This window comes from Atta colombica, unplaced genomic scaffold (assembly GCF_001594045.1).
Source record: "Atta colombica isolate Treedump-2 unplaced genomic scaffold, Acol1.0 scaffold200, whole genome shotgun sequence".
NCBI lineage: Eukaryota > Metazoa > Arthropoda > Insecta > Hymenoptera > Formicidae > Atta > Atta colombica.
In genome coordinates this window covers 49,006-63,068 of record NW_017259295.1, presented here as the reverse complement: position 1 = coordinate 63,068, position 14,063 = coordinate 49,006, and the positions used below count along the sequence as shown (strand labels likewise).

The following is a 14,063-nucleotide window of genomic DNA, read 5'->3' as shown; positions in this document are numbered from 1 at the left end:
TTGGAGTAAATAGGAGCTATAGTAGGAACATATTGGAGCATGCTGAAGTATGCAACGCGAACAAACCTAAAGGTGCCTTTTCATATTGATATTCGACGCTCATTTTCGGCGTCAAAATAAGTCACGTAATAGGCTGTATTTTTGTGCAGACGCTCGACGCTCATTTTCAGAATCAAAACAGGTCAAACAGATCAAAATTGGCGAATAGCAAGCATCAATTGTGACATGTGACCTGTTTTGACGCTAAAAATGAACGTTGAGCGTCTGTATGAAAAAACAGCTATAGCCATTGACGAATATCACCGACGAGATACTTAAAGATCGACATCCTTATGGTAGGTGTCCTTGAGAATATTGATGTGATTAAGAGTTAAAAACTGATAATATTAATTATGTGTTTTAGTTTAATAGACATATTTATGCATTTAGAACTCAATCGCTGAAAAATACTCTATTTTTCTTTAAAATTATGATTTCAATGTTATCGTCAAAGTTTGATTATTAGAGATGATAACTGCAGAGAAAAAAATTGTAATTTTTCTGCAATATATGATATTGCAGAAAAATTACAATATATTTTGCAATATATGATATTCTAATCTATTCATAATTCTGCAATATATGATATTATCTATAGCTTTACAGTATGCTTACTTTAAAGTATGCACATTTATTTATGGAACATTTATATAATAAAAAATCATAAATTTAATAATGCATGAATCAAATATTTTATATGTTAATAATTAAATAATAAGCAAATTTATATCAATTGTCAGCGTTCTTCAATTACCTCCGGGCTCTTTTTATACCACCGAAAATTTATCCAGTGTTGATGGTTTTTAATAATATCGGTGCGAATATATCAAGTTTTGAAGTGTGTTCCAAGTTACGCATGAAGTGCATGATCTCAGTAAACGAGAATTGAAATGGATTTTCAGAAATATTGATTCACGAATGTTAAAATGAATGCTTTTCAATCCTGAATGAAATTTTTATTCATTTATAGGAATTGCATGGAGCATATCTCTATGCCTTTCAATCTAAAAATAATATTAATGTTTTCTATGCACAACAAAACAATTATGAATACTGTTCAATTCAAAATTTTGAATAGGAAATGTAGTTTTTCAATCCAATTGCATTCAATTGAATTTAATTGAATCCAATTAAATCCAAAAAAAAAAGTATTCTTTATTTAAAATTTATTTATTTAAAATAGAGGATAGAAAAAAATTTTAATCCATTTTAATCCATTCTCGTTTACTGGGATGTATTGTTTTTTTATTAATTGGTAAACAAAGACAAATGATGCATCATGCGCTTCATGCGTGACTCGGAACGCACCCTAAAACACATTCTAGCGGAGAAACGTGTCACTTGCGCGCCTAACTTCAGATAAGTGAAAACGAATATATGCACAAGTTGCGCTTCGCGAAAAGATGTTTGAAAAATTTGTCTGTGAGAAGAATCGGAAAACTTGATCGAGTGGATTTGTTAGTCATTATATCAATTATTAATTTATTTATTAACAATTCATAAATTAAATTTTTATTAATATTTATTGACTAAACTTTAAAAAAAAAAGCGTTTTTTTCTGTTATAATATTTATCCTGCTTACTTGTCACAAAACTTGACGTTCGTTTTATATTCTGTTCATTTTTAAACTCTAAATATTATTATTGTTATTATAATCCTAAATTCTTGGAGAATGGAATTTTATTCTAAAGAGTGAAAATGGAGTCAATCTTAAAAAAGAATGACGCAATTTTCAATTTTTAAGAGATTTCAGTTTTTAGAGTGAAAGATTCCACTTCAAATAATTTAGAAGATAATAATAAAAATTGTAATGATAAGAATTTTAAAGATAATTTTAAATAATTCATTAGAAGTGAAGCACGGAACTTCATTTTATTCTAACTTCAGAGAGTTCGAAATATTTATCATTCTCTGTCGGCTTACTTTTTCTCTTCCATTGTTCTTCTATTCGTTACGGGCATGATCCCTTCGCGGAAAGAAATATATAAATTCAATTGATTTGGGTTCTAAGCCAGAAAAATTAATTCTGTATATAGTTTAAATAACTATATAGGTAATATATAAATTCACATAGAATTATACAAGATTACGCAAATAGACAATGATGTCTATTTACATCATGATAAATATTATCGGCATGCAAGCGTGATTACACGCTGTGTGAATAAATGGAACGGGAGGGAAAGGAGTTAAAAGTGCATCGGGCAATCCGAAGATCGCGAGAACGATGCTTCCGCAATTTGTAATCGGCGTCGTGATTGGTTGCCTATAACGCATTTCTCTTCAGAACGGTACGACTATTATAATATTAAAAATTAACAAAAAGAAGAGCATAAAACACCACAGCACAAGTTGTTTTTTGTAATATTTAATATATAATTAAGCTTATAAATTATTTAGACGTTTCAGCCACAATCTGGTCATCTTCAGTAAATTTACAAATATCAATAAAAACGCAGGATTTACATAAAGTTAACATTAAAATTCAACGTCATAAATATAATTATAAATAAACGCTTTCTTTCCTCTTATACAAGTACATCATAAAACGTAGTTGCTGAACAAATTCGCGTACAAGAGGAAAGAAAGCATTTATTTATAATTATATTTTATGACTGTTGAATTTTAATATATTAAATATAAAATATAAAATAAATTTAAATATTAAATATTATCATAAAGAACAATTTGTGCTGTGATTTATGCTCTTCTTTTTGTTAATTTTATGATTAAAAAAAACTACATTTGTTATAATTACATATTATTATATTATAATATTGTTTATATTATAATATTGTTTCTTTCAAAAATTTTTTTCGTGCGAAAGGTAAAATCTCTTAAGTCGAGTGTAAAATCAAATATCGAGTGTATATTATAATATTATGTAAAAGAATTATAATGTTTTTATGTAATTATCGACTTGTATTTGATATCGCCAAATGCGATATCGGCGATCGGTGGCACCTGAAGTTGGTTATCAACGCTGCGGCTGCGTGCGCCGAAGATATCGCCGCGCCAATATGGCCGCACGGTATCGGCTGTCCGCAACAACGCGTCTGTAAGAGTGGGCTATTCGAGAAGGTGCCCAACTGCCCATCGAGGCAGATTCAGGGAAAGATGTCGGATTACCTGAGATCCGCGCTCGGGTACCTAAACGGCGGCACCGGCGGCAACGAGTATGTTGGTCAGATGTTGGACATCAACAATGTGAAACTGAGAGTGACGCGGCTGATTGCCGAGGGTGAGTCTATCATCTCCGGCTGGTACGAATCTCAGCTTACTGTCAGAAGTGTCAAATCACATTCCGGCGACTTTTCGTAATTACGACCGATAAGGTCGATCGTATCCTGCTTTTCTCGCATCGTGAAAAAAAAGACTGTAGACGATCGCGTGGGAAAGGCGGAGGAGAGGAGAAAAGAGCTAGGATCTCGCTAATCTCGCGTGTGACATCTGTCCTTCTGTCATATGTCAAGCGTGTTTTGACACATGGCCAGACAGCGCGATAATCTATTCTGACATTAGTGAGCATTGTCTCTGCTTCTTTATCGCACGCATTTACATTCCACAGATTTCACTCTAGCTCGAATATTATCGGATATTACTGCCGTTTAACAACTTATCGCTTATTTTTTTAAATAATTGTTTAAGAGTTTCAAAATGCAGGTGATTTCTTTTGCTCAGTCTTTCGATTTACAGCTTTTTTGAAAATGAATGAATAGCAAAGCTATCTCGATACACCTTTCTAATTATATTTAGAATCTATTGATTGTATTAATATAGCTTATATCAATTGAATAGTCATACATTCTGTTTGTTATGTTGAATATTAAAACTATCACACTCCGCAGGAAATTGATTTAGCAGAAAGTTTAACTTTATTTTTAAAAAATTTATATTATAATTTATTTGTAAAATGTAATTTGCAAATTTTGATATATGTAAAGTTATTTTAAAAAGTTATCTTATAAACTAAATAATGTAGATGTTATGTATAATTCCAGTTTTCTTTAATTTTTTATAGTAATCATTCCATTTTTTAGTAAAAATTAAATCTTTGTCTTTACTTAGTAAATATATAGAATAAAAATTTTAAAAGTTATTATTTCAAAAAGATAGACGATTTATAATTTAATTAAAATTATATTGAATTTAACATTATAGTGAATATAACATAAAATATAACATAATTTTTAGTTTGTTTTGGCAATTTGTGTCTAATACTTAAAACACGCGTGAACATTTATAGAAATTTGCAGCTTGAAATTTGCAGTTCCTTTTTATATAAAATATATGAGGGCATTATTTAATGATAATAAATAATTTATTTGTGCACATGATAAAAACATGAGCGAGAGATATTTTGTCCTCGTAATCGAATTATGTATCATTAACATTTAGATAATTTGTGGCAAACATCGTATCAACAGGTGGATGGGCATTGGTGTTTGCGGTAGAGGATGTCGCTACAGGAAAAGAATATGCACTTAAGGTAATTAAACTAGTTCAACTATCCTTTTTGCAACTTACATTTTGTTGTATTGTAAAAAGTTTATTTTTTATTGTTAGAGACTTATCGCTGCTGATGAAGATGCAAACAGAGTCATTATACAAGAAATAGAAACATTGAAGAGATTGTCGAATCACCCAAATATTATTCAGTTCTTGTATGCCCAACGATTGGAGCGAGAGGAGCGAAAAGGATACGAGTATCTGGTTGTCACTGAACTATGTCCTGGCGGTACAGTAGCAGATATACTCAGGAATGTGTCTGTGAATACATTGACTCTCGCCCAAGTGTGCAAGATAGCCTATCAAGCGACACGTGCAGTACATCATATGCATAGCCAACAACCAGAACCTTTTGTGCATCGGGACATCAAGCTGGAGAACTTTTTGCTCGGGAGAGACGGCCTTGTGAAACTTTGTGACTTTGGTAGCGCCTCAACTCAACAAATATTACCGGATCCATCATGGAATGCTCAAAAACGCGCCACTCTAGAAGATCAGATGGCCAAATGTACAACCCCCATGTATCGTGCTCCAGAAATGATGGATACATGGAACAATGAACCTATAGGGCCTCCGGTGGATTGTTGGGCTTTAGGATGTATATTGTATTCTTTGATTACATTGCGGCATCCTTTTCCTGAAGGTAAGATAATCGCTGATTTGCTAAGTACTAAGTTAACTAGAGCGTATAGATATTATAATTGATAATGAATGTGAAAGCATAAGATAACTCATTAGAAAGGATATAATAATATTTAAATATTTTTCTTGATTTTGAAGATACAAAGAAATACATAAAATCTGATTTACACGATTTTAGATATGAACATGAAGAACATAATTTTTTTTCTCAACTTATAAAAAAATAATAGAATATATATAAAGAAATAGAAAATAATTGGAGAAATTATATCGTTAAGAAGTATTTTTAGATATTATATAAACTTGAATATATATGTTAATTTTAGATTTGTTTTTTTTATTCTTACACTAGACTGAATTAGAACTTTCTCGCTTTTTATATCAATCGCATTTTTATATCAAGCGTACACTTATTTTCATTTTAAATTCCAAAAATATATATTTTTGGTTCAGTTATAGAAATCCGATATCTTATTACAATAATAGCATTCATTAAAGTATTTTTCGTGCAGGTAACAAACTAGCAATCGTAAACGGCAAGTATCCACCGTTACCGCCCAATCCACGATATGCGTGTCTGCACGATCTGGTGAAGGGATGCCTACAAATCTCGCCCATACAGAGGTTAACAACAGCACAGCTCTTGGAACGTTTGGCTGCAATCGCAGAGTCGAACAATTTCGATCTCAGAGAACCGCCACGAATCGAAGTCACAATCAAGCCGTCACCACCTCCGCGACCAACGCCACCACCACCACCACCACCATCGTCAAGTGTGCCAACGTCGGCCTCTCGTTCCACCGCGCCGGTAACGATGCCGCCGCCGAGACCGGCTCCCGTGCAGACGACGGTATCTAAGATCCCGGCGGCTCAGAGCTCGACCGGCCTATTCAATTCGCTGAAGGGCGGCGCTGGCAATATTCTGCGTAATTTGAAAGATACCTCCAGCAAGGTGATGCATACCGTTCAACAGAGTATGGCCAGGACAGAACTGGATGCAAGTTATCTGACATCGCGCATACTTATTATGCCATATCCGGCCGATGGGATTGAGTCTGCCTATAGGGCTAATCACGTTGAAGACGTGAGAGTATTCCTCAACACCAGACACCCACCGCCTGCCAAGATCCAGCTGTACAATCTGTCCCGTGGCCGACCGAATGTTACGCGACTCCCTGGTAGACACATCGATTGCTCGTTTGCTTACGCCACTCCAGAATCAAACGCACCTATGCTATTCGCTCTGTACCAGATCTGTCAAGATATTTATCAATATCTGAACGCTGACTTCAATCACGTGGTGGTGCTATACTGTACTGTGAGTATGTCACAATTTAAATTAAGCGTTTGCTAAACATAATAACGCGATTATCCTACTGATTTGTCTTTCAGGATGGGTATCGAGCGAGTGCCACAGTGGCATGCACTCTGTTGATCCATTGCAGAGCCTTAATCACTGTTGAGGAGGCGATCGCTCTATTCACAACGAGACGTTGCCAGCCGCCGCATTTGCAACCCTCCGAACTACGCAGTATTAATTACATGAGTATGCTCAGTAGCGATCGACCTCCGCATACGAAACCACTGGTTCTCCGTTCTGTTATCATACAGCCAGTACCGTTATTCACCAGAGCGAAAGATGGTTGTCGACCATACATAGAAATTTATAGTAACGGCGCGTTGGTCTTCACGACGAAGAAAGCTAATTACGAAGAAATGAAGCTGTTTGGAATGATGGAGGGCAAGGTCTGCTTGATTCTAGGAGACGCGGCTGTACGCGGTGACGTCACTCTAGTAATATACCACGCCAGACAGCAGCTCGGCCGTGTAATTGGTATTAAAATTGCCTCATTACATTTCCATACTGGCTACGTGCCCATCACTGAAAGCGCCTTGACATTTGAGAAACGCGACCTGGACGATGCTCCCGAGATCGGTGGCAAGTTCTGCATTGTGCTGAATGTCATGATAGGCGAGGAAAATTCAAAACTATCGAGGGTGCCGGCGCCGTGGGAAGCGGAAACATGTATCAAGCTCGTACCGGATCCACTGTTTGGCTCGACATTGGAAATGGAAGAAACTCTGGAGAACTTCAGGACAACTTCTCATCAGGAAGAGGTAGAATGTTTTGTTATTGTTAGATATACATTATAATTATTTAGTTTTTTTACATTGAAGAGTACAAAACATTGAAAAGTTGATGATAATCGATAATAATTGACGTTATTGCAGGCTCAGAAAGTATCGTCAAATGAAACCGACAAGATTTTACAACACGAAGCGGTGCCTCAACAACAGCTGGAACAGCCAAAGGAGGAAAAATCAATCAAGATCGAAGAGAATAGCTTTCAGGAGGCTGATTTGTTGAATCTCGGCATGCCGGATAATACCAATAATACCTCAAATACTCTCGCCACCGCGGCGGCAAATCCAGAATTAGATATCTTTTCTAGTTCTAGTCAGAACGAAAGCGATCTCTTGGGTGGTTTCGGCGTGTCGGCGTCGCAGGCTGAGGCCGCCAATTCGATACCCTTAATTAACAATAACGCCTCGACTGACTTACTGTTCGGACATGACAATTCCGCGACGAGGAGCAGCAACACAAGCAATTTGAATAACAGCAATTTGAACATGAATGATTTATTATTCGGGCAACATCAAACAACGTCAAGCAAGGAAGTGAACGACCTGATGTTTGATCCACTGGGTGGGAATGTTTCAGGCAATCTTCTCGGCGATATTGCGACAGATACCGCGAACACCGCCAAGAGCCCAAATTCTGAAGAGAATTTTCCACGAAATGCCAGCGTGCCGAATTTCGCCGCTCAGGCTAATAAGGATCCATTCGCGAATTTGACCGGATCATTAGGCGCTGGTCTGGCGGGCAGTTGGAACGGTACGCCGAGAAATTCGAATACCCCACAGTCGGCAAGTCCAGCGCCTGCGAGCACGCCGATTCATTCCAGCCCGAACACAATGCACAAAACCAATGCGACGACCAACGAGACCAACGGCGCAAACAGCGGCGCCTCGGACGTATTTAGTGGGAAAGCGAAGGAAAAGACGAGCGGCGATGCGTTTGAGGATCTGCTCGGTAGTCAGGGATATAATTTCTTTAGTTCGCGCAAGGCGGATAAAGATAGCCCGAAGACAATAAATCAGATGCGAAAGGTGGAAGCGGCCAAGTCGATGGATCCCGATAGATTAAAAATCGCTGAATGGACGGAGGGAAAAAAAGGAAATTTGCGAGCTTTACTCTGCTCCCTACATACGGTTCTATGGCCGGAGGCTGAAAGGTGGCAACGTTGTGAAATGCATCAATTGGTCACGGCTGCGGACGTCAAAAAAGCTTATAGAAAAGCTTGCTTGGCTGTACATCCAGACAAGGTATTTGAATCTTGTCAAATATCATTATTTATACAATCCTTTTTATTGTGCAAATATCAATGTTTTTTTATTATTTGCAAATAGTAACATCTTTTAATTTTCTAAATGATAATTTAATAAATGATATTAAGATAATTGGTTAATAATAACAAATTAAACAATAGAAATATATTTTTAATTAGTATTTTTTGAAATAGTACAATAAGTTGCATGAATAAGTTGGCAAAGAGGACAATAAAAAATCAGTTACTCTAATAATTATTTTAATAATTAAACATTAATTTTGTTAAAATAGTTTTTAATTCAAAAGAAAAAAATTTAATGGGAATCTGTTTCTATGTTGCAGCAAGCAGGCACAGCAAATGAGAATATAGCAAAGTTGATTTTCATGGAGCTGAACAATGCATGGAGCACGTTCGAGAATGATGCATCGCAGCAAAATCTATTTAGCTAATTTTAATAATTGTTATCCGTTATTGAAAACCTGTCTCTGTAATTAATTTAATTCCTAGCGGAAGGGGAGCTAAGAATGGGGCAGGAATCTCGTTAACCATGAGATGACTGCATCCATGTAATTGCATTCCGACTATGTTATTTTAGCTGTAGAGAGAAAGACAGGGTGCGAAAGAAAGAGAACGAGAGAGAAAGTAAAGTCTTCAGAGGCGACAGCGAGTTCGGCGAAGCGGTGCTTCGGGACGCGTCTCCTTATTGTTTCAACGCCTTGTAAACCTAGTTAAAATGCTCCCAATTATGGCAGTGTGGCGTAACGTATATGTATATAATGCAAATGTACATTAAAAAGAGGATCCCAAATATACGAAGCTATTTTCCGGCCGAAAAAAAACTTTGCACTATTGTCCACTGAAGATTCGAGGATTGCCGTAGAGGTATTCCGTATGTCACGATATTTATCATTATCTTAATTATGAAAAAAATTGCAATAAAAATTGTGCAATGCTATTAAATTGTAATACAATATCTTTTTGTTATGAAATTTAGAAAATCATATATATGCGTAATTACAATATATATATACAATTGTGCAATTTTATTTTTTCTATTAATTAGGACACGGAATACCATTACTGGTAAACAAGATATTAATAAAAAAAAATTTTTTTAATGAAATAAGCTGTTTTTAGTACATTTAATTTAATTTTGTTAATAAATTATTTTGATTAATTTAATAATTTAATGAAAGCATGAAACATTATACAAAAGAAACTTAAGATAGTTAATTACAGTTAAACAGACTTAATTATAATTGATACAATTCATTTTCAAACTTTGATATGAATAATTTCAGTTTTTCTTCAATATACAGTGTCTCAATATTTTTTGATTCAATATTTTTTGGTTAATAGAGATTCTTTGACTAAAATTAAAATAAAACTTTCCTTAAGTAAAATTTTGAAGATCATTGTTACAATTTTTTATCCTTTAGTAATTAAGTTTTGAATTAAAGATTCCAAAACAGTGTTTAGTTGAACTTAAATAATACATTTAATAAGTATATTCTATGTTACTTAATTGTTTGAAAATGTAGTTTGAAAAAATTTTATATTTGTCCACAGATTTAAAATTGTGAGCAGACTAACAACGAAATAAAAATCGAATATTTCTTTATACAATTCTAAAGTTTCCAGTTGAATCCCTTAAGTCCTGATTTATATATTTTTATTTTTCAGTTCTTCCACCATCTACAATCATCATATTTTTATAACTCGAAATCATTATTTTCTTCACTTATATTACTCAAAAAAGGATTCAAGTTGTCTCAAGAGACATTACAAAATCAGGTCACAACTTCTATGACATTTCGTTAGGAAGAGCTCAAGAAATTCGTTCTTTTTTAATTCATAGGACACTGTGAGAGACATTTATAACGGGCGTCAGCAAAATTCACGAGTATTAGTGGCATTGTCAGAAAGCCGCCGATACATGCAAGGATACACATACACCAAGGAAGACAGGCGCAATACATGTGTATATCACGAGCGCGCTCGTGTGGACCACAGGATGCCACAGGGATGAAATTTAAAGGGAGGGGCTGCTCTCGCGAAAATGGCCGTTACGCACGGGGTAGATCCGGGGGTGGACAAGTGATGGGTGGCTTATCGTCCGTGTCCTCCGCACCGACCAATTGACCGAGTGCCTCGCGACGATTGACACGGTTTACCCGATCGACGGCTATTATGCGGCGGTGGCTAAAAAGCGATCCCTGCTCTGCTCTTCTTAAACCCCCACCAGACGCGCGACCTTCTATCCCTTCCGTCAAGAGGTAAGGTCGTCTCTGTTTTGTGCATTCTCGAAACGCGTACGGATTACAGTTCTTAGAATGTGATTTAGAATCTCTCTTCCCTTTGAAGTGTATGCACGTTGTAACGCGAATCTATGTGCTTGTTGTGTCGAAAAAGTTATTTCGACAAATGCAAAAAAGAAAGTGGAACAGGGTAACTACCCTTGGTAGTGAAAGATACTGTTAAAAATCTTTTATTTATTAATTGTTGATATTAACAAATTATTGTTTAGCGTTTTACTTCGTAGTACATACAAAAATGGATTACTTTTTTTATATATATTTATAACAGTGCAAAATAAATAATAATTATAAGTATATCTTGCGCTGGAAAAATTTTTTATGAAGTATAATTTAAAAATGAATTATATACATCATGCACACGATTAGTGAAGTGCTAACAAATATTTGTTAATAGAAACTTATCTGCTATGTATTAATATATTAATGATACACATTAAAATAATATTTTAAACGAAAATGTTATTTTACAGATTAGACCTACGCTTCAACAATGTACATCAAAAAAGCTAAATAGAAAAAGAGGAAGGGGAGCATAAGGAAAACTGAGGAAGATGCCTAGCTCCTATACTGGAGTTGTAATTCTCCTCTTATTAGGGACTTCTATGTCAGTATCCGGTACCGCGGATGCTGCCAAGTCTCTGAGAGCGGCGAAGGCCAGACTCAGATCGTCTTACGCATCGTGGCGGATAGTGGTATGTTTAACTCAGCCTCAGACTCCTTTCAAGGCAGACGTACAGAAAGCATGGGAGGAAGCGAGACTGGAATCTTTTCATGCGGACATGGATGTGTCATATGTAGAAACAAGGATGACACCCATGACAGATTCCTTGTTATATCCCTTGTCAGTGTTAAACAAATTTTGTACAGACATCGAAGGCGGAAAGACAGTATTAAGCCTTATTATAGGGGGAGGATCGGCAGCCAGATTTCTCGTTACGGCTGCTGCTGCCTTGAACCTTCCAGCTCTGTGGTTACCGTTTACGCACAGAGACTTTCTTCGCCAGGTACACATTCACATTCACGAACTTTATCGCTTATATAATTACGATGTCTTATAATGTAAAGATAAAAGCGATTACTTTTTGTTTACAGGGAAATCTTGGCCGGTTTGAGAACCGTATAGGTTCGAGTCCCAAAGAAGTCGGAGCAGCAGCTGCCGCTTTAATGCATCGGGCTAATTGGCATGCGTTTACTCTTCTCATTGATACTACTCTCCTACCCGTCACTCATCTTTTACAAACGAATCCACCAACGTTAACACCTCGTGCAATTATACACCTTCCAACAAACGACAGAACTCTAAGATTAAGGCTGAGGCGAGTAGCCGAAGAAAGTGGCAGTGGCGGAGTCGTAGTAATGGCCTGCGATCTAAACAACGCCCGAAAGATTCTCGGTGCAGCCGGCAAGTTCGAGATGCTCTCGGGCAGATTCTTGTGGCTTTGGCTAGATCTTAAGGCGGAACTGCGACCGAACGAGCCCAACATCATCAGTTCGCATCTTCTTCACAGTTCGCGTGTTGCCGTTGCGACCAACGAAAATTTACCGCTGTTGCGAACGATAAATCTCGTGTCAGATGATAAGCGACTGCCCTCACTGAATCCGCTACAGAGTCTGACCAACGATATACATCGGCTGCAAGAGTATAGATGGCGAGATGAAAAGATCGTGACCAAGCGAGAGGATAAAAGCTTCAATTTTGAGGACGAAGAGGAGGTCGTGAAACTCCCAAGTGACAGAGAACTTAATTCCAAAAGTTTCATGCCGATCGGAATGCTTGCGCTCAGACCGTCTGGTATCAAAATCATGGGCGGTGACACCATACTAACTAGAATGCTGAGAGAGACCTCGCAGGCTTTGGACGAGACTTTCCTGGAAACAAAAACGAGGCTGGGTCGTATGCGCGAAGCGCAGATCAAAGAACACTTTGTACCGGAATGCTACTCGGATCGTAATACTAAATTCATGAAGAGCGACGCGCGAGAAAATGTATCTGCAATTTTGACGAGTAAGTTGAGGAAATCCATGGGACAAATCTCCAAGGACAAGGCAGAATTCCAATTGCTGAATTTGCAAGCTGTCAGGTTTCCCGGGAATAAGACTCAATTAAGGTACAACTTGTTCTTAAGATATTTGTATCTATCGTTAAAAGATGGAATAATTAATGTCATCAATGTTTAACAGGTGGACTAAGGTCGGTACTATCAAGGGAGGCAGGGAAGTCCGTTTAGATACCATAATCTGGCCGGGCGGCGGCATCATGCCGGCATATCTTGAACAGGGCGGCGAAAAGATCGGAATGCCGATTTATAGTATCGTGACCGTACAGGCATCACCGTTCACCATGATCACGAATTTACAAGATGGTTTCTGTTTGCGCGGCCTCACCTGCCGGCAAGGTAAAACTGTGATGTGCTGTTACGGCCTGAGTATGGATCTGCTGTCTTTAGTGGCGCGCGAGCTTGGATTTCGTTTCAATCTATATCTAGCGGAGGACGGATTGTTTGGTAAACAGAACAATCGGAACGGCACATGGAACGGCGTGATGGGTGAGCTGGTGTCTGGTCGGGCACAGCTAGCGTTTGCGGCCTTGAGTGTATCTACCCATCGTGCCAAAGTGGTGGATTTCACCACGCCGTACTACTTCAGCGGCGTGAGTTTTCTCACGGCGCCGAAACTACGTTCTGAGATACCGCTATTTGCGTTTCTGTTCCCGTTCAGCACGGAGTTGTGGATCGCCGTGTTTACGTCACTGAATCTCACCGCGATCGCCGTCGCTCTCTACGAATGGTTTAGCCCGTTCGGCTTGAATCCCTGGGGCAGGCAGCGCAGTAAGAACTTCTCCATCGCTTCCGCGTTGTGGGTGATGTGGGGCCTTCTGTGCGGCCACCTCGTGGCCTTCAAGGCGCCAAAGTCTTGGCCTAACAAGTTCCTTATTAATATTTGGGGCGGCTTCTCCGTTATCTTTGTGGCCTCGTACACGGCTAATATAGCTGCCCTTATCGCCGGTCTCTTTTTTCATTCTGCAGTGAGCAACTATCATGATAAAAGCGTGAGTATCTTGACTCTTTATAAATTCACGAATGCTTATAAAGATAAGAATTAGTGTAAGGAGTAAAAGGAAAAGAATTTCTGAGAGAATATTTTCTGTTAATTATTTAATAA

The 14,063-nt window shown here is 37.5% G+C and overlaps 2 protein-coding genes across 2 annotated transcripts in view; both read left to right on the top strand.

Annotated features, from left to right (window-relative positions):
- Positions 1–2,979: 2,979 nt before the first annotated feature.
- LOC108687198 (cyclin-G-associated kinase) lies at positions 2,980–9,432 on the top strand. Its single transcript, XM_018192861.1, is given in 8 exon segments — positions 2,980–3,000; positions 3,002–3,281; positions 4,468–4,529; positions 4,607–5,192; positions 5,704–6,509; positions 6,584–7,309; positions 7,424–8,578; positions 8,925–9,432. Coding segments are annotated over 8 exon segments (3,744 nt in total). The 3' UTR covers positions 9,033–9,432.
- A 2,020-nt stretch (positions 9,433–11,452) lies between these two features.
- LOC108687163 overlaps positions 11,453–14,063 on the top strand; it is a 5,561-nt gene continuing 2,950 nt past the window's right edge. Inside the window, exons 1-3 of the mRNA XM_018192786.1 lie at positions 11,453–11,905; positions 11,994–13,009; positions 13,083–13,950. Coding sequence (XP_018048275.1) covers positions 11,453–11,905; positions 11,994–13,009; positions 13,083–13,950 — 2,337 coding nt within the window. The remainder of the gene's footprint in view (positions 11,906–11,993; positions 13,010–13,082; positions 13,951–14,063) is intronic.